At 42.9% G+C, this 23,605-nt stretch overlaps 1 protein-coding gene across 1 annotated transcript in view; it reads right to left on the reverse strand.

The window, feature by feature from the left end:
* Window positions 1-17,979, reverse strand: part of LOC147437923 (AICARFT/IMPCHase bienzyme family protein) — a 79,246-nt gene extending 61,267 nt beyond the window's left edge. Inside the window, exon 1 of the mRNA XM_086487329.1 lies at window positions 17,462-17,979. Coding sequence (XP_086343455.1) covers window positions 17,462-17,681 — 220 coding nt within the window. The 5' untranslated portion in view covers window positions 17,682-17,979. The remainder of the gene's footprint in view (window positions 1-17,461) is intronic.
* Window positions 17,980-23,605: the final 5,626 nt, after the last annotated feature.

Raw genomic sequence — 23,605 nt, forward strand, 5'->3', positions numbered from 1 at the left:
GAAGGCTTCAAGGTAAAGTGATAACACAGTTGGTGACTCTGCAAGTTCACCTTCTTCCATCCACTTAGCATCCATTGGTGGATAGTTTCTGAACTTTACCAAGTAACGCCTAGCAACCTTGCCTTTCACTTTCCTTTCTTTGTGTGCCAAAATCTGTTCAGGGACCAGGATCTCGTCAAGTTCCTCGACTTCCGGCTGATCTTCAGCTGGCATATCTTCTGGCACATCACCCACATAGGGTCTGAGAAGACTCACATGAAATGCATTGTGAATCTTCCAACTGTCAGGCAATTTCAGCCTATATGCAACATCACTGATTATGTCGCATACTTGAAAAGGCCCATAGTAACGCATACTGAGCTTTGGAAACAGTCTTTCCTTGCCCTTCATCTTCTTTAACCTTGCCTTTTCAAAGCGTAAAAGCACCCAATCACCAAGTGAATATACGACTTCACGACGGTGACGATCAGCTGCTTTCTTTTGTTTTGCCTGAGTCCTTTCTAAGGCCACTTTGACCTTCTTGTACATTTCATCCATGTCCTGAACATACTTATCTGCTTCAAATATCTTGTCCTTTGTATGCAGTATGGGAGGAACTTTCTTGCCACCTTCAACTATCTCAAAAGGTGCCTTGCCAGTTGATGAATGCACTGTATTATTGTATGCATACTCCACCAATGGCAAATACTGCTCCCACTTTCCTTTATGCTCTGACACATAACACTTCAGCAGATCTAGGACAGTAGAATTTGCCTCTTCTGACTGCCCATCTGTTTGAGGATGAAATGACGAAGAGAATTTGAGCGTGGTGCCCATATTCTCAAACAAGCCTCTCCAGAACAAACTTGTCATGCGTGGATCACGGTCGCTAACAATCGACTGTGGCATGCCATGATACTTGAAAATATTGCTCATAAACAAGCGTGCCATCTGATCTGGCTTTATCTTCTTCCTGACAGGAATAAAATGAGCCTGTTTGCTAAATCTGCAAATAATGGTCCAAATACCATCATTTCCTGTCTGCGTTCTCGGAAGATCAAAGATAAAATCCATAGCAATACTTTCCCATGGTTTATCTGGAATAGGTAGTGGTTGCAATAACCCTGGTGCCTTTTGCCTGTCAAACTTGACCTTTTGGCATATTAGGCATTCTCGCACAAAGGCATCCACATCCCTTCTCAATGTAGGCCAGTAGAAGAATGTCTCAACCGCTTTAACTGTAGCATCGATACCACAATGCCCTGCATACGGTGGGACATGACTCTCTTCCATAACTTTGCGTCGCAATGGCTTTGTGACACACAATCTGCCATGCATCATCATGAACCTGTCTTTAAGAAGATAGTGTTCATGACGTTGTCCTTGCATTAGCTGCTCAAAGACCCTTGCAAAATCTTCATCATTTTCATACTGTTCTCTCATATCATCAAGTGCATGATGATAAGGAATCGACACAGCTGAAATTTGTGGCTTCCTTGACAAGGCATCAGCCACAACGTTCTTCTTGCCTTCCACATGCACAATCTGAAAATGGAAGATGGACAAGATATTTGCCCATCGCATATGCTTCTCAGATAACTTTGTCTGTGTCAAGAAGTATCGCAAGGTCTGATGGTCCGTTTGGACAACGAAATCTGCACCTAGCAGGTAGTGTTTCCAACTTAAGAGCGCATGAATCACAGCCAGTAACTCTTTCTCATAGACCTACATGGTCATCTCTGGCCCTTGCAAAATTCTGCTCTCATAGGCTACTACCCTGCCATCTTGCATTAGCACTGCACCAATGCTACTACCACAGGCGTCACACTGGACAACAAATGACTTCCTAAGATCTGGCAACACAATGACTGGATCTGAAGTCATCTTTTCCTTTAAGAGATTAAAAGCTGAAATCTCTTTTCGTGTCCATCTAAAGGTGACTGCCTTCTTTTGAAGAGCATGTAAAGGTGAAGCAATCTCAGCGAAATTTCGGATAAACCTTCTGTAATAGGAGCATAGTCCCAAAAAGCTTCGGACATCATGCACCGTCTTCAAATTTGGCCATGACTTGATCGCTTCAACTTTCGCAAGATCCATTCTGACACCATCCTTTGAGACAATGTGTTCCAGAAAGTGAATCTCTTCCAGAAAAAACTCACTTTTCTTTGCATTGATGAGCAACCTATGACTGCGTAGCTCTTTGAACACAATGGCCAAGTGATGCCTATGCTCCTCTTCATTCTTTGAGTAGACTATCATGTCATCAAAGAATGTAGCAACAAACTGCTGGTGTGGACGGAAAATTCTGTCCATCATCCTATTGAACGTAGCAGGAGCATTTGTGAGACCAAAGGGCATCACTAAAAATTCGTAAAGGCCAAACGTCGTTCTAAAAGCAGTCTTGTGCACATGCTCTGATCTAATGCGGATCTGATGGTACCCACTCTTTAGATCTATCCTGCTAAACATAGCTGCTCCTTCTAATTTGTCCATAATATCATCAATTCTAGGTATAGAGAACCTATTCTTGATGGTATTCTTGTTCAGTGCACGGTAGTCGATGCACATACGCCATGAGCCATCCTTTTTCTGCACCAACAACACTGGAGAACAGAATGGAGATGAACTGGGCTGAATCAGCCCCTTTTGTAACAGCTCCTGTACTTGGCCCATTATCTCTTTCTGCTGAGCCGCACTAACCCTGTACGGAGGCTTATTTGGTGGGCTACTGCCTGGCACCAAATCTATCGCATGGTCCTCGGGTCTCTCTGGCGGTAATTGAGACGGTAATGAATCAGAAAAACAGTCACTGTACTGTTGTAAAAACATTGACCTTTCTTTATCTAGCACAGATAAATTTGATTCATCACAATCTGACACTTCACGCGCAAAAACCAAGTACGCAGAAAGATGCTTTTTCATTACAGAAGTAATAGCAGAAGCTGATACAGTAGGAATAGACTCCCCTTTAAGCTTTACATCCAGAATGTGAGTCTTTCCCCTGCTCTGTACAGTGATCTTTTTGTTGTAGGCATCCATGATTCCCTGTACACGAAACAACCAAGGAATACCTAACAACACATCACATCCGTCCAGTGGCATGATGTAAAATTCTTCAGCATCTACATAGGACTAGATATGTAGACGCAACTTTCCAATGATGGGTGTCACAGCCTCTGTATGGCCAGGACATGCCAAACCTGCCTCTGCTGTATACCCCATCTCTTCAGGTCTCATTCCCAACTTTGAAGCCAATTCTGGGGAAATGAAGTTGGCTTTGGCACCTGGATCAAAGAAGATAAGCACTGTTTGATCCCTGACCTTTCCCCATGCTCTGCAAAGCTCACTTGCATCTGAATTTGGCTTGTCGCCCACCATATCTGGCACTAGACCAGCCATGGGCTTCTTTCCTTTCCTGTCCTCCTTGTCTTCAGAATCAGCTGGCCTTTTCTTTGTAGGACAGTTGTAAGCAATGTGGCCAGGCTGCTCACATATAAAGCATTTGTTCTCTGTCCTCAAGACCTTCTTTTGCTCTTCTGACTTGCGAGGAAAACGTCTTTTCCATTTCTTCGCTGGTCCCTTTTCTGATTCAGCCGTAGCTTTATCTTTCCCTGCGTTGGCCGACTCCTGAGTCCCTTTAGGAGCCTCATTGGGAACGTGCTTCTTGGCTGAATTTTTCTTGCCTGATCCTGCCTTGACGCCAGTGTTAAATTCACAATCTTCTCCCTTGAGCAAACCTTTGCCAGTGTTTGCTACCTCGATGAGCTGCGTCAAAGTAGTGACTTTTGTCTTCGTGCAGTATTTTCTCAATCCTTTGGGTAGGCCACAACAGTATTTTTTCAATCTGTTCTGTCAATGGCACAAACCTATAGGAAGTTACTGGAAGTAGAGCTTTCCAAAACTTGCGATTGTAATCATCCAGATTTCTGCAAGTGACAGCATTTAGCTGGTGCCATTCTGTCATGACATCTGCTTCAAAGTCATCAGATAACCATGCTGCTGCAAAAATCTGCTTGAAGTAAATCCATGTGGACGGAGCTTGCCCTTGAAGCAATAAAGTTGTCCACCATTGTCCCGCATTCCCTGTCAAGAAAGTGGCTGCCTTGCGGACCTTTGAAGCCTCTGTAAAGTTTCCCCCTGCATAGGCCTTGTCAAACTGCTGGAGGAATGAGAGAGCCTTCTTCCTGTCATCAAACCCTGTAAAGTCGTGAATGACACACCTTTGCCACCTTCTTTGTACGGAGTTGGCCTCTCCAGCGGCGTTAAATTGTCATATGGAAGTGACTGAAACATGGGAACACTATTAGGGTTCATCTGTGTTCCTTGGCCGCTATTAACTTGACATGGAAACGCCATATTTGGCTGCTGATTTGAAATTCCAGCCATACCAAAATTTGCCTGTGGCATCCCAAATTGGCCCTGAGTGCTCTGAAACCCTGGTAGCATGCCTGTGACACCATACATGGGGTTAGGCATCATCGTTTGAGCACCCCCAAACACTGTTCCTGGCGTGTAAAACTGATTTCCAGGTGCATGACCAGCCATGCTCTGGAATACCGATCCACCTCCAAAATAGCCAGGGTGTACTGAAGGTGGTGGGAAGACCTGTTGCGTAGCCTGTAGGTTGCTTCCCTGCCCATTAGAACCAGCTATAGGCTGCTGAAAGGTGGCGGGCTGAACTGGTACAGCCTGAAAGACTGGCATCTCAGCCACCTGTTCTTGCACCTTAGGCATAGGTTGTGGAGACTGCATGTTCTCCGTCAAGTGTACAGGTGTTTCCATTGACTGTGCGGTATGAATCACCTGTGCTCGAGCCTTAACAGGCTTTTGAATATGATCCACTGACCCAACTTGCTGAGACGGAACAGGAGGTTGCAGAAAGGCTAAAAACCTCGGGTTCTGCATTACTTGTGTGAACATAGCCACAGCAGTAGCCAACTGGGTCCTGAATATATCGTCATCTGTCTGTGGTGGTCTTGAGGACTCACCCACTTCATGTGTCTATTGACCCTGTGAAGAGGAGACCTCTTCAATCACATCATCTGGTCTGTCAGCCATAATTGCAATTCCTTGTGTCTGGTATATGATCCCTTGTGTCTTCAAGCCCAAAACTGACCAAGGCTCACTTCTATGGGAAAAAGTGATTTAATCCCGTCGATGGAACCATGAAACCGGCCTGTTCAATCCAAAAAGGGCGGTAGACTTTACTTTAAACCTTGATTTAGCTTTCACCCATTATTAGTCGTCTATTTTACCTGCGCTTTAGTGACACAAGAGAGGGGAATGGGATACAGATGCTAGAATGCACCTGTATGAGAAGACCGACACCAAATTGGCCCCTAACTTAGGCGCCCCTTTCGGTATTTCTTTATTGTTTAAAAGAGGGAATATACGTTGTGGTTCTTTCCAAGCTGCCCCGCACAACCTTGGCTGAATTTTGACTGTTCTAGCTTGATTTCGGCAGCATAACTGTACTAGAACCCTTCACAGTCAGTATTCCCACGCATTGGCCGACTTTCCCAACGCATACGGGCACTTTGCAAAACCTGGCGAGAATCTGCAGCACGCTGAATTCTCTGTTTTCAGCCCTGAAAATGCGCCAGATCACCTGTACAGCGGTCCCCTTGCGTCCCGAACCTCCTGGGGGTATTAGGGTCCGTTTAGGGCCAAAACCCTAAACCTGCAAAAATACACAGCAGGCTGTAATTCACTGTTTCGGGCTCCGTTTCGCGTGCCGGTCGCATCCGTAGCAAGTCCTCGAGCTCCCGCACCTGTAGGGCTACTTGCCCTTTGAATCGGACGAGATTTCTGGCGTGAAACCTCTCCGAATTCACCTGTACCTGCGGGGGGATTAGCCGCTAGCTAATCCAGTACCTGTGCAAGAGGCTCTTGCCTCGGCAATCGCGCATGAACCCACACAACTGTACATTGGTCAAATGAAGAGCCCACTAGAGGGGCATAACATACTGCCAAAGGGGAGAGAGAGGGCAGTGCGTAGCGTGCAGGGCATCACTCCTGGCACCGCACTGTGCATAAGAGGGAAAGCAAGCACTCCATAGCTCTTAACCTGTGACCAAAAGCTGCAAATGAGCCTCTCCCAGCTTAAAATTCAGCGCCACTTCTTGTTGCATGAGGCAAGTGCACCAGAATGTGCCACTTGGCACATTTACAAGCATTTTCCCGTTTCGGGGTTGCCGCCTAAAAATATCCCAACCGGTTGCCCAGTTGACTTCACGGCAGAGTAAGAAAATGTTCCCCTCGTCATTCCGGAGGTAATGACGTCAACACATTTTCAGGTCCCAAAATAGCAGTTCCTAAATTTTAGGAGATGCTGCCATAGTATCTTTCTAGGTCATCCGACCCTCTTTGTACACTGCGGCCACATCCAGAACTGAAATGTAGCCTCTGTAGCAAAGGATTCCACTTTGGCTAGTCAATGACCCCACTTGGCTAACCATAGTCCTTGTCCAACCTTAGTGCTCTCTTGCCCTCAGACCTGGACTCCCTCTGGACAGTTCCACACTAGCTATGCAATGCAGGGTAGTTAGATTTCCCGAGGGGTGTTTCCAAAAAGTGAAAGTAAATAGATAATAAGAAAGAAATCAACAAAAAGGATAGATAGTAGTCACACGCTGGTGACAGGAGGCTAGCTACCCAAAAGTCCCAGAGAATTCCCCAAAACTAGGATAAGATTTTTGAAGTAGATCAGTATGATCTAGATCTGGATACTACTTTGGCCAAGGTGCACGAGGCTCTCGAGAAATCTCAAGTAAGGCATAAGAAGGCAGCGGACAAGCATCAACAGGACTTGCAGCTAAAGGAAGATGATTAAATTCTCTTACGGTTCAACAAGGCACGCCTAAGGAAACGGAAGGGAAAGTAGCGGCTTTTTCAAAGCTAAGTATGCAGTACTATGGCCCTTTCCAGATTCAAGGGAAAATAAAGGATGTATCCTTTAAACTGAAGTTGCCAGATACTTGGAAGATTCACAATGCTTTTCATGAGTCTATTGAAACCTTTCAAGGGTTAGGTACCAATCGACAGAGAGCCTGAGGAGCAACCTAAAGTGGAAGAGAGCAAGGAGATTCTCGTTCTGGAACAGATACTGGCTCACCAGGAAAGGAAAGTGAAAGGTAAAGTGAACAGCGGTTCTTACTTAGTCAAGAACTCTCCGACATTGGATGCGAAGTGATGGAGGAGGAGGACCTAGCAGATACTCCTCGGATACTGGAACTTTACCTTGAGGCTTTCGGTCTAGCTTTGACTATTCCGAGAGATCCCGGAAATCTACAGGGTTGAATATGGTGCAGATAAGACTGCACAAGTGGGGAGTCACTCCACTCCTTTGTCACAGGTTCCCAAATGGAATAAAGTCATTGATTCTCCTTTGTATTTCAGGGATACTGATGGGTTGATAGTATTCTGGTGGATGACTTTATGAAAAAAGTACTTCGACATGGGAATTCCCGAAATGAATCTGATTTACGTGTGCTCTCTCATGTGAGTAGTGTCTGAGTGCATGTTTGATAGACGAAACAACTGCAGCAATAGCAATAAGAATTAGTCAATCTGGACATCAATGAGATTTGGGATAGATCTAGATGCGATTGCTAAACACGTTACTGACAGATCATGGTCCACTATCTCGATGGACTTTATATGATTTGATTTGAATGTGATTTTAATGTTCACTGACTGTCGTCTTTGTGCAAGTGTTGGATGTCACAAAATTATGACATGGCATGACCTAATGATAGGACCTAATGCTATAAGATGTTCCGACTTATGGGCACCTGCCGATAGGGCCCCAAGGGACACTAGGGATTAAAAAGGCTGGTGGGCAGGCTGTACGAACGTTGCAATTTGCGTTGGCTGCTGACATGGCATTTCTTACGGAAAACCTGCGTTTTAGACTAGCAGTGATGATGTGGCATAGCGTAGGGAACTTCCGCGTTTTTCACTGGGAGCTTTTGGAACCAGAAGCTTTTGAGTTTGAAGATTTTCATGTAACAGCTTTTGAGAGCCCTATTGTCACAAGACGGGCACCACGTGCCAATAGAAAAGACCAGACTGAACAGACTTTTAGCACTTCAATAAAGATTGAACTGAGAGAGAGAGAGAGAGAGAGAACATGCAACACGGAGTAGTTACTAATCCTTAATTAAGTACTTAAACTCATGATTAAGACTTAAGAAACTTGAATTGTACTCAGAAACAAGACTTAGAAGACTGTGTGTTGATTGATTGAATGGTGATACAAGAGTTCCTTATATAGGAGACGAAGAGACACAAATGAAAAGACACGTCTCCTAGGTGAAGAGACATAACTTTAGACGTAAAGACTCATCCTTTCGCGAAGAGTTGTAACCATTGGGCGAAGAGTCGCAACCGTAGAGCGAAAGGGTGTGACCAGTCATCGAAGGAGTGTGGCTTTGGCGAAGAGGCATGTCTCTTGAGCAAACGGTCGTGACCATCCAAGCGTAGGGGTTCTCCTTGACATGGCACTTTGTGTATCTGCAACTAGGAGTAGATGTAATACTGCAACTGACATCCCCTCCCATTTAAAATGAGAGCCCGTGTCAAAGACATGACTTCTGATGTTGATAGAACTCTGGAAAAGTATTAATCTTCGAAAATCTTCAATCTTTCAGTTATCGGAAACCTTTGTCTTGAACCCTTGCTTCTTGCGAAACCTTTTTGCTTTTACTATTAAATCCCATGTCATTGCATTGTTCAAATTCTTTTGAGAAGAATCTGGTTTAATCAGGTTGACTGCGACAAGAGATTGATGTTCAAAATCCTTCATGTGACACAAGTTTTCTGGTTTAAGATCTTCCGATAATTGCGAAATATTTGGTGAAGAGGAAATCTTCTCAAGGCATTCTTTGAAGGAATTAACTTCATCTTTGCGAATCACTGGAGAGGATTTTGGATTGAGACTGTAATCATCTTCCAATAATGAATCCCAAAATTCTTTAGAATCATCTTCAGAAACTGCGACTTCATGACTTGCAATTGGCATATCATCATCCTGCAAAGAATCAAAGAAAGAATAATCATCTTCAGAGTCAGAATCTGCAACTATGTCCTTATCTTTGCCTTCATCAATTGATTTAGGAGAGGTTAATGAATTCAAAAATTCATCAATTATAATTCCTGCATCTGCATCGGAGATCATATTCATTTCATCTTCAGACTCAGAATCTACAACTATGTCCTTATCTTTGTCTTCATCAATTAATTCAAGAGAGGTTAATGAATTCAAAAATTCATCAATTATCATTTCCGCATCTGCATCGGAGATCATATTCATTTCATAATGCACTGTATCATCTTGTTTGACTTATACGCGTGAGGCTTGAATCACTCATTCCGCATGATAAAGCCCGTGTAAAGTTAGTTCACGTCCATCTTTGAACAAATTGATAGTATGTCCTCGAAAGCTAATGGCTGGATCATATTGAAATAACCAATGCTGAATAAGAATCATGTCGTAGTAAGACAAAGGTATGACTTCAAAATCCAATCGATCTGCATAATCTTGAATACCGAACTGCAACTATTGAATTGTCTCATCACAAGTTAAAATTGATCCATCTGCTAATTCCACATCACATAAGTGAGATGTCTTCTGAGTTGGTAAGCCAAGCTATCGAACTATCTGAGTGCTGACGAAATTATTCGAGCATCCGTTGTCCACCAAAATATTGATACAGCGACCATTAAAAGTTCCAAGAAAGCTCAAAACTTGCTTTGAGAGAGGCTCCAAAACTGAAGAATTGCACTGAGCATGCTTCATAAGAATAGTTGTATCCTCTGAGACACGAATCGTATTGACCACAAATTTTCCTTTATCCTTAGCAGAATCTGGTTGTTCAAAATTTGATAATATTTCCGCGTTGGAATTTCTTTTCAAATTAGACGGATTTGGTTTCTTTGGACACTGATACCATCTATGGTCACCACCACAAATTGTACATAATCCTTCCTTCTTTGAAGTCGAAAATGCATTTGACAAAGAGCCTTGCTGAGTTGGAAAGCCGATCTTGAGAAAAATCATGTCCTTTACCACGATCAAGTGGAGGAACATTTGAAGAAGATCTGCTTTGAGATTGTCGATCTTGAAAATAGAACCTTGAAGTTGAATAAGGTGTTGTGGCTTGCTGTCTGAACTTAGATTGATGCTGCTGACTTTGGCTATAGCTTTCTCTGCGATCGCGCTGTGAAAAGTGAGCGCTATTTGAGGATTTGTCACCAGGGAGAAAATTCCGTGTAGGGCATCGATTATCGCCAAGACGCTCCACATAGGCAATTGCAGCATCCAAGGTGGTAGGGTTGTATTTGTGCACATCGTCCTTCAGGTTGGGTTCTAGTCCATCGATAAAACTGTGAAGTTTATCAGAGGGACTAAGGTCTTTATCTCCAAAGTTAGCCTTTGGAACTCTGTGATGTACGCAGCCAAGGAACATGTCTGGCTCATGCGGCGAAGAGAGGACCGTGCATGAAAATCTGCATTGGCAGGTTCGAACGCCTTGCGAATAGCACAACGGAATTTATCCCAAGAAGGTATGTGCTTACCCTCAGCAACCCGTCGTTCCCACCAAAGAAATGTTGTGTCCTTGAGTAAAGAACTAGCAAGTACAACTTTTTTACTTTCTACTAAGTCTGTGTTGGACAAGTAGACCTCCATTTTGAACAGCCGTTGGTCCAGCACACGCTTGTCGCGGCGACCGTTATACGGCTTAGGCAATTTAACATCCAGTTTCTTCTTCTGTGCAGCATTAAAAATTTTGTAAACTAATTGAAGTTTGCGATTGTCTACCTCTGCAGTTGGATCTGGTTTGTTTGGTTCGTCCATTGAACCTTCGGACAAAGGTGGTGGAGAAGTAGTATTAGTTGTCCAAGAAGTCATAGGACGACTCCGAGAAGTATTTTGCATCTGCATCTCATCCAAGCGAGCGTGAAGTGATGCGAGGCTTGTGGAAAGTGGGTCATCTGCTCCTTGATAAGAGTAAGGGCGTCGTCAGATTGGCCACCTCCCTCCTGAGAATTCGGCATGGTTACGCCTCAAAGGAATAACGAACAGGTGCAAATTCTGGGAACAAGTTCTGGGACGGGTACTCCAACAGCGGAAAGTATGTTCGAAAACAGGTTCGGGCTCTGGAGTCGGGGAATCTAAAATTATGACGACTTCAAATTCGGAAGTATCCATAATATTTATCGCTTCGGATGTGGTAGAAGGGTTTTAACTTTTCGGGTAAGATTTCCTCTGGAATTGCGTCTATGTACGAGAGGAAGGGTATGTGTACATATTCCTCGTCGACCATGGCGTACACAAAAGAGGACTGCCAGCGCTAGAAGAAAGGGAGGACAGAAAACGTTCACTAATCTTCATGCCTTTTGTTTGTTTTTTACGTAAGTTTAATTGAAGTGAATAGGGGTTTTCACATGGGTTAAAAATGATAGAGACTATATATACCTAGATGAATCCAGGATATACCCAGATTCACCCTTGAAGGAAAGTGCAAGGTATAGACTCATGGTAGTCACCCACGAGACAATATAACCATCAGCTCCATCATGCATAGTATTGACTAAATACCACGACATCCCCACTAACGTCGTCAGTGCCCAATAGTGGGTGTAGAACTAGGTACAAACATATGCTCCCAAACACAACACACACCACACGCACACACACATGAGCATACATCAACACAAAGTTCAGCGTGCTGAGTTTCTGTCATGACTCCGGAGATCAAGGGCAGACTTAGCCATAATGAAGCCTAGCACTAAGAGAAGCGTTAAATTGGAAAAATTAGCACAAAAGAAAAGGTAGTTGATAGGGCATACGCACCACAAAAGATAGAAAGAATTAGCACAATATCAACTGGTCGTAACTCGGACGAAAACTTCACAATGTGAGGTCTGCATGTCCGCTATACGACTAAAAAATATACCTAGATGAATCCAGGATATACCCAAATTCACCCTTGAAGGAAAGTGCAAGGTATAGACTCATGGTAGTCACCCACGAGACAATATAACCATCAGCTCCATCATGCATAGTATTGACTAAATACCACGACATCCCCACTAACGTCGTCAGTGCCCACTAGTGGGTGTAGAACTAGGTACAAACATATGCTCCCAAACACAACACACACCACACGCACACACACATGAGCATACATCAACACAAAGTTCAGCGTGCTGAGTTTCTGTCATGACTCCGGAGATCAAGGGCAGACTCAGCCATAATGAAGCCTAGCACTAAGAGAAGCGTTAAATTGGAAAAATTAGCACAAAAGAAAAGGTAGTTGATAGGGCATACGCACCACAAAAGATAGAAAGAATTAGCACAATATCAACTGGTCGTAACTCGGACGAAAACTTCACAATGTGAGGTCTGCATGTCCGCTATACGACTGGGTCCCGGGAAAAAAAAATTGCTATGATACCACTGTAAGGATTCTAGTTACTAATCCTTAATTAAGTACTTAAACTCATGATTAAGACTTAAGAAACTTGAACTGTACTCAGAAACAAAGCTTAGAAGACTTTGTGTTGATTGATTAAATGTGTGATACAAGGGTTCCTTATATAGGAGACGAAGAGACACAAATGAAAAGACATGTCTCCTAGTGAAGAGACATGACTTTAGTCGTAAAGACATATCCTTTCGGCGAAGAGCTACAACCATTGGGCGAAGAGTCGCAACCGTAGAGCGAAGGGGTGTGACCAGCCGTCGAAGGAGTGTGGCTAGCGAAGAGGCATGTCTCTTGAGCGAAGGGTCGTGACCATCCAAGTGTAGGGGTTCTCCTTGGCATGGCACTTTGCGTATCTGCAACTAGGAGTAGATGTAATACTGCAACATAGTCACAATCGTGACAAGCGGGATTTCACCCCAGAGAGTATTGGCCCCAAGCCTTGGCGCCTCTTTCGGGGTATTTCTTTATATTGCATCAACACAGTACAAGCCGGTACTCCAAACTTTGCACCTTCTCCAGGAAGCATGCCAAAGAATGAGCCCATGGCCTAATATTTAAAGGCCCTAGGCCCAAAAGCAATTTACATGGAAAGCTTTCAAACTCAAAAGCATCTGGTCCAAAAGTGATGCCCAAAAGCTGCCAACATAAATCACGAAAATCCGTACAGCTGTCACGTCAACAATCAACGCAAAACGCGGAAATCCGTACAGTCTCTCACGTCATCATGTGAACGCAAATTGTGGAGATCCATACAGTCTGCCACGTCAGCAATCCAACATGAAATCTAGGTTTTTCGTACAGCATGTCGACATGAATTCCGCGAATCCGTCAGGTCATCTCCTTCTACTGCTTCTGCTTCTTAGGGTTTAGGCCCCTAGGCCGTGATATGAAGGTTGACTTTGTTCTTCAGTGACTTGACACGTCAACAGTTTGTGGCAATCCCCCCTTCTTGAAAGAAAATAATCGTCCGCAATTATCGTATATCCGCAAAACAACTAAAGTTAGCTATAAAAAAAAAGCCGAGGGACAATCAGTTTGCTCTTTTTTTGTTAAGGAGTTGGCTTCTCCTTTCCTCTTTTGATCAAGGAGTTTGTTCCCCTTTCGTCCAGATCAGAACTCTTGATATTCCGGCGTAGTAAAATTGGCCATCACACCCAGACCGCACTAATCTTCCACGAGTGCCTTGATGCACTAAAATTACATACCAAGGCAATCTCATCCAATCAGGAATATTTAGTGGTTAGCACAAATGCTCACATATGCATGTTACAAGATACAACGAACAGCGCCCTTGAGCACTCCCCCAAGACGAACGGCGATCTGCAGTATGAAGCTACTCAACGACTACCTCGTCACTCCCCCCGCAAAATAACCTAAAAAGGTGCAGGCCATGAGCTCAAAAGACTATACAACCAAACGCTCCCCAGACCGCAATCTGCGTCGCTCAGAGGTTCTCTAGCATACAACGGAATGCTCCCCAGACATCGGCATGCGTCGTTCCGAGGTTTTCAAGCATACAACGGAACGCTCCCGAGACGTCCTTTCAAGGTTTTCAAACATACAACCAAACGCTCCCCAAACAGCGGCATACGTCGTTCCGAGGTTCAAACAATACCAAAACAGTATTTCTCACTTCTCCACCCAGGAGTAAAATCACCAATCATTGAAACCAGTATCAAACCAAAGTCAAACAATTCAAACCGGCACCAAAACAGGTTCAAAACAGATACCATCCATTTGAAACAGGATCACCAAACAAGTTCTCAAACAGAACTCAAACTTTAAAAAGCAATCTTCACATCAGTTGAGCTCGAAAAGTCGACTGACTTTCCATCCTGAAACCTGCACAAAAAATTAAGGTTAGGTTCTTTCCATAAGGTCGTAGCTAACCACAGCATGGTCCGTCATCTCTTGGACAGACAGTCTACCTGTGGCGGTGATAGTCTTTAATATTAGCCAAAGAGGGAAGCGGTTTGAACTTTGGCCACTCATTCACGCACTATCTTGGAAATACACAAGCAAATGTCACTTCTTCTCTTCGCAGAGTTCACATTTTCTTGGTGTTGGCTAGATGGGAGGAAGCTAACGAGCGGTTGCCTTCTCATTTCTCGTGTGGCAGAGGCCAACAAGAGCGGTCGATAAACATTGTCTCTAGCACCCAAGTCTTAAAATCCTCTCACTACTCGAACAACCTGAGGATGATTGATCTTTTATATACCTTCATAAGTTCAAAATAGTCTGAACTCACGAATTATAAGAGGGAATATAGCACTCATAAAACTATAAAAGCAAGGGACACAAGAAAAGAAAAGAAAAACAAAAACAAACAAACAAACAAACAAACAAACAAACAAAATCACTTAGTTTGCTATGAAACAAAACTAGATAAAATAAAACATTATTAACTTAAAAATGTTTTTAGAAAAGGCATGTGTAAAATAAATTGACGCAACTTACTTGGCTTAAAACAAGTACTCAACTTTAAGCAAAAAAGGATAAGACATCTTAAAAACTTAATCCTAGAAATCAAACTTCACACAACAACTTCTAAAGGAACACATTCTTAAGTCCTCAGGTAAGCTAAATACGAAATCAAAAAATGAATACTACTACAAACCTACGAAGACCAAAGAACCAAACTTGACAATATGTGATCTCAACTTCGCTACTTGTCCAAACAGGAAGAATAAGATTATCACCTTTATCATGCATAGCTTGGACAACAGCTATGACATCCCTACTCACCTCATAATTGATCTTTTGTTGAAAACCTTTTGGCCTTTCGCAAGCTTCTATTTGTCACTATCATATGTTTAACATTGGAGATATTTGGCTATGCGCTTGATTGTTGATCCACCATGTGCCCCTTTCTATGTATTAATATCTGAGGACTCTTGACCTGAGGCAGAGGCATGGCGTGTAGTTAGGGGATATTTATCTATGATTGGATAGGATACTTGGCACACTCATCCGCAAATATTCAGACTACTCCCCATCCAAACCCCTAACAAAGACTATCGTGGTCGATTGAGATAGGAGCTACAGCAATGTTTGGTAGGTGGTTCCATTGACATCCTAATGCTCAGGAGCACCACCTGCGTCATAGCCATATTCGACGTTGTGGCCAGTTACTTGGCGATCGATTTGAGACATTTTGGTCTACTAGCTTTAGCACTATGGGCTCTCAAGGAGGTGTATGTATTTTCTATTGTGGATTCCTTGAGACGTTCCATTGTGGAGAGAGGTGTTATAGAGCCTGGCAAGGCTTAGTGGCATACTATGCGCTTTCGGGGTGAGTTGATTGACTTGTTGAATGTTATGCTCCCACTTGGGTAAAGTTCTTGGCTAAGATAATTGTGGAGCACTGGGGTGTCGGGAGGGACTACTTGAGGACCCATCTGCCATAATGGGAGGCAATCACACTACAATCTCAAACAGCAAGCTTGCAACATGGGAGAGACTATGTGTTCCTTCGAGGTTTTCTAATGTATGGTAGCATGAGGCCTTTACGCGGTAGCAGGGGAGTTTGAACTTCTCTCACTTTGATAGGCACTCGCAAGGGGCCCACCTCTCGCATTTTGATCGGTTTTCTCTTGGCGACTTCTTGGGGTCTAGAGATGGCTCCACGGTTATTCTGGCAATCTCGTCCTTCTCGAACCTCTCGCATTTTGATCAATTTTCTCTTGGCAATCTCTTGGAGTCTAGAGGTGGCTCCACGGTTACTCTGGCAAGCTCGTTCTTCTCAAACTATGCGCCAATGATTCTAGTTGTTAAGGAGGGAGAGAGGTAGGAAAGCCAAGCATTTTGGATACCTAAGAGTGTGCTCTTGGATGAGATTTTTTCAAAGACTGTGGAGGAGATTTAGTAGACATCTATGAGCAGTGATGGAGATGCAGCTCAGAGCCAATTTGGTTACCCAAACTCCCTAAAAACATCTATGAGCAGTGATGGAGATGCAGCTCAGAGCCAATTCGGCTACACTAACTCCCTAAAAACAACCCAACGACCTTGAAAATAGGAGTCAAAACTGGGGAAAATATTGAAGGGAACGATTGGAAACTAGTGGCACAAGGCATCTCCAAAAGATACCCTAGACCTGTGGCCACCAAGAGGCACACAAAATAACACCACTGGAAGGACAGGGTGGGCGAACCACTGGTGGAAACAAGCCGGAAATGAAAAAACTACATCATACAGGCCAGGCACAGCCACAACACAATCCTTGCTCCCTATGATCAGCCCCTAGGAGATATTGGGGCACTGGCAGCTTCACTAGGACAGGCCAGAGAGGTGAAAAACTCTAACAGTATGGAGGAGCGTCTTTGACAATGTTTGATTTGGAACCTCTTGCTTTGCATAGAGCATGGACATATGTAGTGTACAGCTCAATGTTGGGAGAGTGGATGCAGGTTTTAGCCGGTGCTCTCGGTTGACTAGCATGTACCTATATTGAACTGCAAACCCCCTTGTGTATGGAAACTTGAGTGTCTCCCACTTTTTTCTCATCCAATGTACCCTCTTGCTAGAGGACTGCAAAATGTACCGAGTCAATGGATGCACATGAGCGTCCAAGGTATCGAGTGGTACAAGATCACAAGTGCCCATGCTACTAGTCATAGGCTCCATGCTCACGATTGTGAAATGTTTTAACAACTGATTGCGCCTTGTACAATCAATTATGCGGAAAGGGTTATGCAGGGATCCTAACTATACGTACCTAGATGAATCCTAGAAAAGCGTTGAAGGAAAGTGAAAATTATAGACTAATCGTAGTCTGCAATAATCTTACAATTAATCTACTGAAGGCAACCTTGAAACAGATGAAAAGAAGCAGCCACAGGAAACCATCATTGAGATGTTTACGAGCCTTACAACACCCCACCTTTAAAATAAAAATGAAGATGACCAGAGTCTCTCTCTCTCTCTCTCTCTCTCTCTCTCTCTCTCTCTCTCTCATATTACAGCTGCTACTTACAGAAAGAGATAATTACCTGAGGCAGAAGCATGGTGACGGAGTGTGGGTTCAGCAGAGGTTGCAACTGCGTGGTCTCCGGCCATTGCGAGAGCAGTAAAAGCTCTCACTGCAGTAAAAGCTCTCAATTGTAAAGTGCAGACCCTGTCAATGCAGCCTCTACGCTGTAGAAAGCCAAGCTCTTGCACAGAAGAAGAAGGAGAGGGCAGCTTGAGCTTCAAAAGAGCAGCCGCTACCATCGTGAATGAGCGCACTCGAATGGGCCTTAGTGGGTCGATGCTTTTCTAGAGTGGCTCATATCAATAATTGGTTTGCCATGGTGGGAATGGGCTGCGCAGCCCGCTCTCTGCTCCGTGCGCAGTTCACACAACTCCCCGGACCATCAGAGGCGGCTCGAAAGAACCTAGAACGAGCTTTGAAATTTACCTCTGCAAACTTCAAGGGTAGGAAATTTTTCATAGTTTGGAGGAATTTAATGTAAATTAGTATGTGACGCGCGTTGCTGCTATCAAAGAAACATAGCCTCTATTTTTGCAGGGCTATCTTATCTTCCAAGTGGAATTGTATCAATACTCTCTTCTTATATGTAGAAGCTATTGCACTTCTAAAAGTGATGCATGACACAACCTTTTCATAGATTCTAACAAACATGAATATATGTAAGATACTGCAAAGCATTCTTTGATACCAAGCTTTGGAACTTTTCATAGACATTATTTTTCATGAGGTGCTAGCGCATGTTCAACAAATTCAAAAGTAGTGTACTTCTATTTGGGGCGGGTTGGGGGGGGGGGGGGAAGAGAGAGAGAGAGAGAGAGAGAGAGAGAGAGAGTCCTTTTGGTCTATCTTGGTCTAGCAATGCTATAAAACTTGATTATACAGATTAGATAAGTGAACATGGTGTGAAGAGATGAAAGCTACTAAAACTTGAAGTGGGTTCTGGAATTGGTTTCAACAATAGGAACACAGTTGAATTCAATTTCTTTACTCCACTCTCTTACTTGATTCTATCCTTGCATCTTTCTTATGAGCAAGGCTTGGTAGTAGTGCACATCATAATCTCCTATATAGTAAGAAGAACGTCTTTCCCTTGGTCTACCTAGGGCTGACAAAAGTGCTACCAAGTCCAGAAGAACAAACTCGGTAACCCAGCAAGTTTTAAACATGAAGGCCATGTAACTGCTAACTACACTGTGTAATTATAAAACTTTTCATGTCTAAGAGTAGAGTTGTGAAAAGATTAGGGCTCATAGTTTTCAATATACCAATAAAGCTTCAAGTTTTAAAGAGATGAGTTGGCTTTCTTTTGTGCACAAGCATGGTAATGGTTTACATCATCACCTAATCACAACAATGCATAAGCAGTTTATTACGATAGGGTGCATATTATTTGTTCATGTACACGTTCATGTCATTTGCATCTTAAACTGTGATAGAAATGAAAGAAAAATAGATTCGCATATTTGTTTATTATATACACATTATGTCCCTTTAAAATTTGAGAGTATGAGTATTATACCCTACTTTAGTACTCATCTTTTGATCACATCAAATTTCTTTTATGACGTTTTAACCTGGACCATTGCCTACATTTCTTTCTCTCCTAGAACCTCCATGGATTATATTTGTCAATTGCAACCATTATATCCATAGTCTTCAAGCATGCTACATGTTGAATTTAGTCCCATAGGTCAATCTAATCTTTAAGGATGCAATGCCAACTCTCTCTCTTCTCTCTCTCTCTCTCTCTCTCTCTCTCTCTTCTTCTCTCTCTTTGAGGTCGTTTTCTAAGATATTAAAAATCCCACCCCCTTTTCCTCCTTGAGAAAGTATGTGCGCATGTAAGCGATTGCGTTCAAGAATTAAGACTTGTTACCTTGGACCTATATTCTTTAGGTCCCTTCTGTATTTCTCCTCCTCCTCCTCCTCTCTCTCTCTCTCTCTCTCTCTCTCTCTCTCTCTCTCTCTCTCTCATAGCAGGTCTTGAGTTCAACTCTCCTCGTCTTAAATGCCTCACAATTGAGACCACATTTGGGAACAAGGTCAAATTCTTGAACCTTAACTTGCACATCCACAATGGGCAGCTAATCAAAACCATGCGCAAAAAAGAAGAGAATCTCCCATGCACACCCATCAATACCTCAAAAGAGCTAGCAACAAACCCTCGGAATGGGCCCACAAAGTCATTGTGTCCCAAATAAAACCCATCCTCTTTTATAATACCTTACCAAAAGAGGCAGCGACCAACATCAAAACGCTAATAGACTCATTTTGCACCAATGGCTTTGAAAGGGCAAAGTTATAGAGAATAGTTCGGAGATCCCTACTAGAGACTACCACGTCCCCTCATACATGTGACCATCACCTTGTCTTGGACCATCACCTTGTCTTGGACCTTCTGAGAAATGGTGGGCACTAGGACCCCAATTTAGGGGGACCTAGTGCCCCCCTAAAAACGGGATACCACGTTCCTAGTGTGGGAAGCTTCCTCTCTCTCTCTCTCTCTCTCTCTCTCTCTCTCTCTCTTTAAATAAGTGCCCCTAAGAAAGATCTTTTTGCCTAAAGGAAGACCACAAAATTAAAAGCCTTATGTTGGGACCCTCCTAAGGCAAAAGCGTGACAATTTGGAAGCATGAAAGGGAATCACACCCAACATGGCACCCTCTCATATGTAACTCCCAAAAGAGTAGAAGCATGGGGTACCCCACCACTCCCCCACCTCCCATGAACCGGATACTTTCTTGGGCAAGGAAGGGATGAAAAGGGACTACTATAAAAGAAGACCAAAAAAAGACAAGGGATCCACTTTTTGAGATTGCATGACTACTTGAAGGATACCTCACCAACCTTCTTCCTCTCTAGCATGGAGTCTTCTACTTAGGTAGGAGGTTAATATTTGTCGTAGAAATTAGAATGACATTGATAACAAATAGACAAATCTTATGACACTTGTCTTCCACTTTTCAAAGACTAACATTCTCATGTTGTTTTTGTGGTGATGGTGACAGGTAACAGGACTTGTCTCTTCCTAATTTACACAATCATGTTACCTCCTCTTCCATCTCCCCTTTGTAAAAAGCTCTGGTCAACAACACACATGGTTAATGAGTCTAATTTGATGCTGCTGTTCTGACTGGTCCAATCGGGCTTGGTGCCTCTTACTTTGAACTTGTCCAACTCTGTTAATATTTTGGTGGTAATCCTTTTAAGTAGCCTACTCTCTCTCTCTCTCTCTCTCTCTCTCTCTCTCAAAACTCATTTGATAGTATTTCTCTCTCAATTATTTATTTTGGTGATGTTAAACATTATGTGTGTGTGTGTGTATGTGTGTGTGTGTGTCTTATTTAAGCTTTGGAATAGGATGACTCCTTGTGAGCAGTGTTTGGACCTAAGATTAGCCATTTGGACCTAAGATTAGCCATTAAGATTTTAGATTAGCCAGTCTCAAACCGGGTTAAAAGGAAGTGAAGTGGTTAAAAATAGTCCAAAATGCCCTAAAGTTACCAATTATCTTCATTGAAAGGAGATGGGCATTGTAGATACATCAATAAAATGGCCATTTTGGCTACAAAGTGACAATGCTAGGAGGGCTTGAGAAAGAGAGAGAGAGAGAGAGAGAGAGAGGGAGGGAGGGAGGGAGGGAGGGAGAGACACATCGCCTAGTCAAGGGGACACACACGGGGCCACTGCTATTTGTTGATACATTGGACTATCAACATCTTCTCTCAACGACACTATGCGTAGGTAGAAGGGGAGGGTACGTGTGAAGAGGTCAAGAGTTTATGAAACTTTTTATTTTAATAAAAAAGCTATAGAATATTCTAACATCATAGAAACAATAACAAATTATTTTAAAGATTTGGAGCATATAATAAAATTAAAATGATACAAAGATGACATGCATAAGTTGACATCTCTCTCTCTCTCTCTCTCTGTGTATATATATATGTGTGTGTGTGTGTGTGTGTGTGTGTGCACGCGCACGCATGCGTGTTTAATATGAAGATTTGTCACATAGGTCTTGAGGCCTCTTGCTATTGTTCCAATAGAGTAACTATGAGATTCCAAATTTCTATGCTCCCCTCATGTGCAACCCCCCCCCCCCCCCCCCCCCCCCAAAAAAAAAAAAAAAAAACCTCTCTCTCTCTCTCTCCCCATAGGTATATCAATTGTTGGACTTGTCGTGTAACTTTAACATCTCTTTAGATTATTCCTACACCCTTAAACATTTTGCTCTCTCTTTCTCTCTCCCCTCTTCTCCTTGTCGCATCATTTGTTGGGCACTAAAAAATTGTCCTCTCTCTCACAGGTTGATTTTTTTATGAGCACCCTTGCATGTCAAAATTTAGAGAATTTATAAATCTTTAAACATAATTCATAGTTTTAACTCTTGAAAATAAAAAGGACAAAGTATGTAACATTTAATGGTCTAGTAACTTGTGTGTAGCGAAAAATAGCATGAACATAGTGAGCATTTCATTAAAATAGATTCCTTATGAGAATAACAAGAGTGCTTAGGTGGAGAGAGCAACAAAAAAGTATAACACCTAGTTAAATAGCATGAACAATACTTCAAAAGAGAGAGAAATTAAGCAATTGACAACAGTTGAGGACCGGATTTGCATGGAGCCGGTCCCCCCTCCAAAAGGCTTTGTATTATGGTTTCTCCCATCAAGAGAGACATTTTACAATACAATTCTTTATGTTCCTTCAATACTAGCTAGTGCAATGAAGATGGAAACTTCAAGCACTAAGCAAAACACTTATCAAACACAACATCAATTTCCTCACGGTCTCAGACCCAAGACCTCACACACCTTCGAAGATGGTGAGAGCTAGCGGGGTGTGAGAGTAGATTGAGAGGAAGAAGGAGTAGTCTTACGAGAAAGATGTACATCTCCTCACATAATCACTCATATTAGCATAGCTTAGCTTAGTAATTAGAATGGTAGAGGATATGAGCATGCATTGAAGCTTGGCTCTTGGTTGGATTTGCATCACAAATCCAAAAGTTGTTGGTGTAGGCCTCCCTTCTCACAAGCTTGGAGTAGGTGATAAGCTTTTCATTAAAGCTTGAGAAGAGAAGAGAGAGAGAGAGAGAGAGAGAGAGAGAGAGAGAGTCTTCTTACTCCACTCATAGACACATAGACTAGTGTGAGTGTGTAATGCAATAATCCTTTGGAAAATCAGCCCCCTCTCTCTCTTGGTCGACCCCTCTTGTTATTTGCTCATGCTCACACCCTATTGGACCTCCCCAGGCTTAGCCAATGAAATTTAAGCAGCTAAGTGATAGCCTTCTAACATGTGTCCCCCTTTCCCCTTTTGTGAGAGCTTTAGGTAATTAATTAATGCAACTAAACTCTCATTGGACCCTTTTGCCTCCTGGCCAATAGGAATCGGGCAAGCCATTGGGCTGTTGAATGCTCATTGGGCCCCTGAGGAGACTGTCCAATAGTCTTCTAGAGATCTTAATTCATATTGGTTCTTTTATTAAGTGTTTTTAAATTAATTAAATTAGATTTACTGTAGCCTAATTCTCATTGGTCCACCTCCATGGCCATCCAATAGGATTTGAGTACACCTTGTGGGCATCTGGCCTAGGGAGCTGACATGTGTCCCTCATTCCCTTTGTGTAAAGGGAGCTTGTGTGTGTGTGTGTGTGTGAGTTTCTCTCTCATCCCCTACTTCTTGGGCTCGCCCCCTCCTATGTAGGGACTTCTGAAGACTTTTTTAAGCACACAAAGCATCCAATTTTTATAAGCTTTGACCATTGGACACAACCTTTGAAGTTTGGAACCTTAGCATTTTTGAAGTCTTAATAGGTTGAACCGTAGGGTCTTTTAAGCCCATTGTTGCACATTGCTCTTTTGCAGATGGCACCCCCTTTGGATCCCTATTTTCCCTCCTTTGGATCCCTACTGTGGCCGGTCTGCCTGCTTAACCAATATTCTAGCTTTTTCTCCCCTGGCACTTCCCCATATTTAATGATCAATTTAACATGGGAAAATCATTTAGGAGAATTAGATATTAGTTATTATGACATTACCTCTCTCTTGAAATCATAGTCGTCCCCGACTATGGGGTAGAGAAGATAAAGCATAATCATTAGTCCTTTTCTTAGCGGGCAGAGGATCCCTATGTTACCCTATGACATCGTTCCAAA

Source organism: Adiantum capillus-veneris, chromosome 17 (assembly GCF_014529385.1).
Source record: "Adiantum capillus-veneris isolate H3 chromosome 17, ASM1452938v2, whole genome shotgun sequence".
Classification (NCBI taxonomy): domain Eukaryota; kingdom Viridiplantae; phylum Streptophyta; class Polypodiopsida; order Polypodiales; family Pteridaceae; genus Adiantum; species Adiantum capillus-veneris.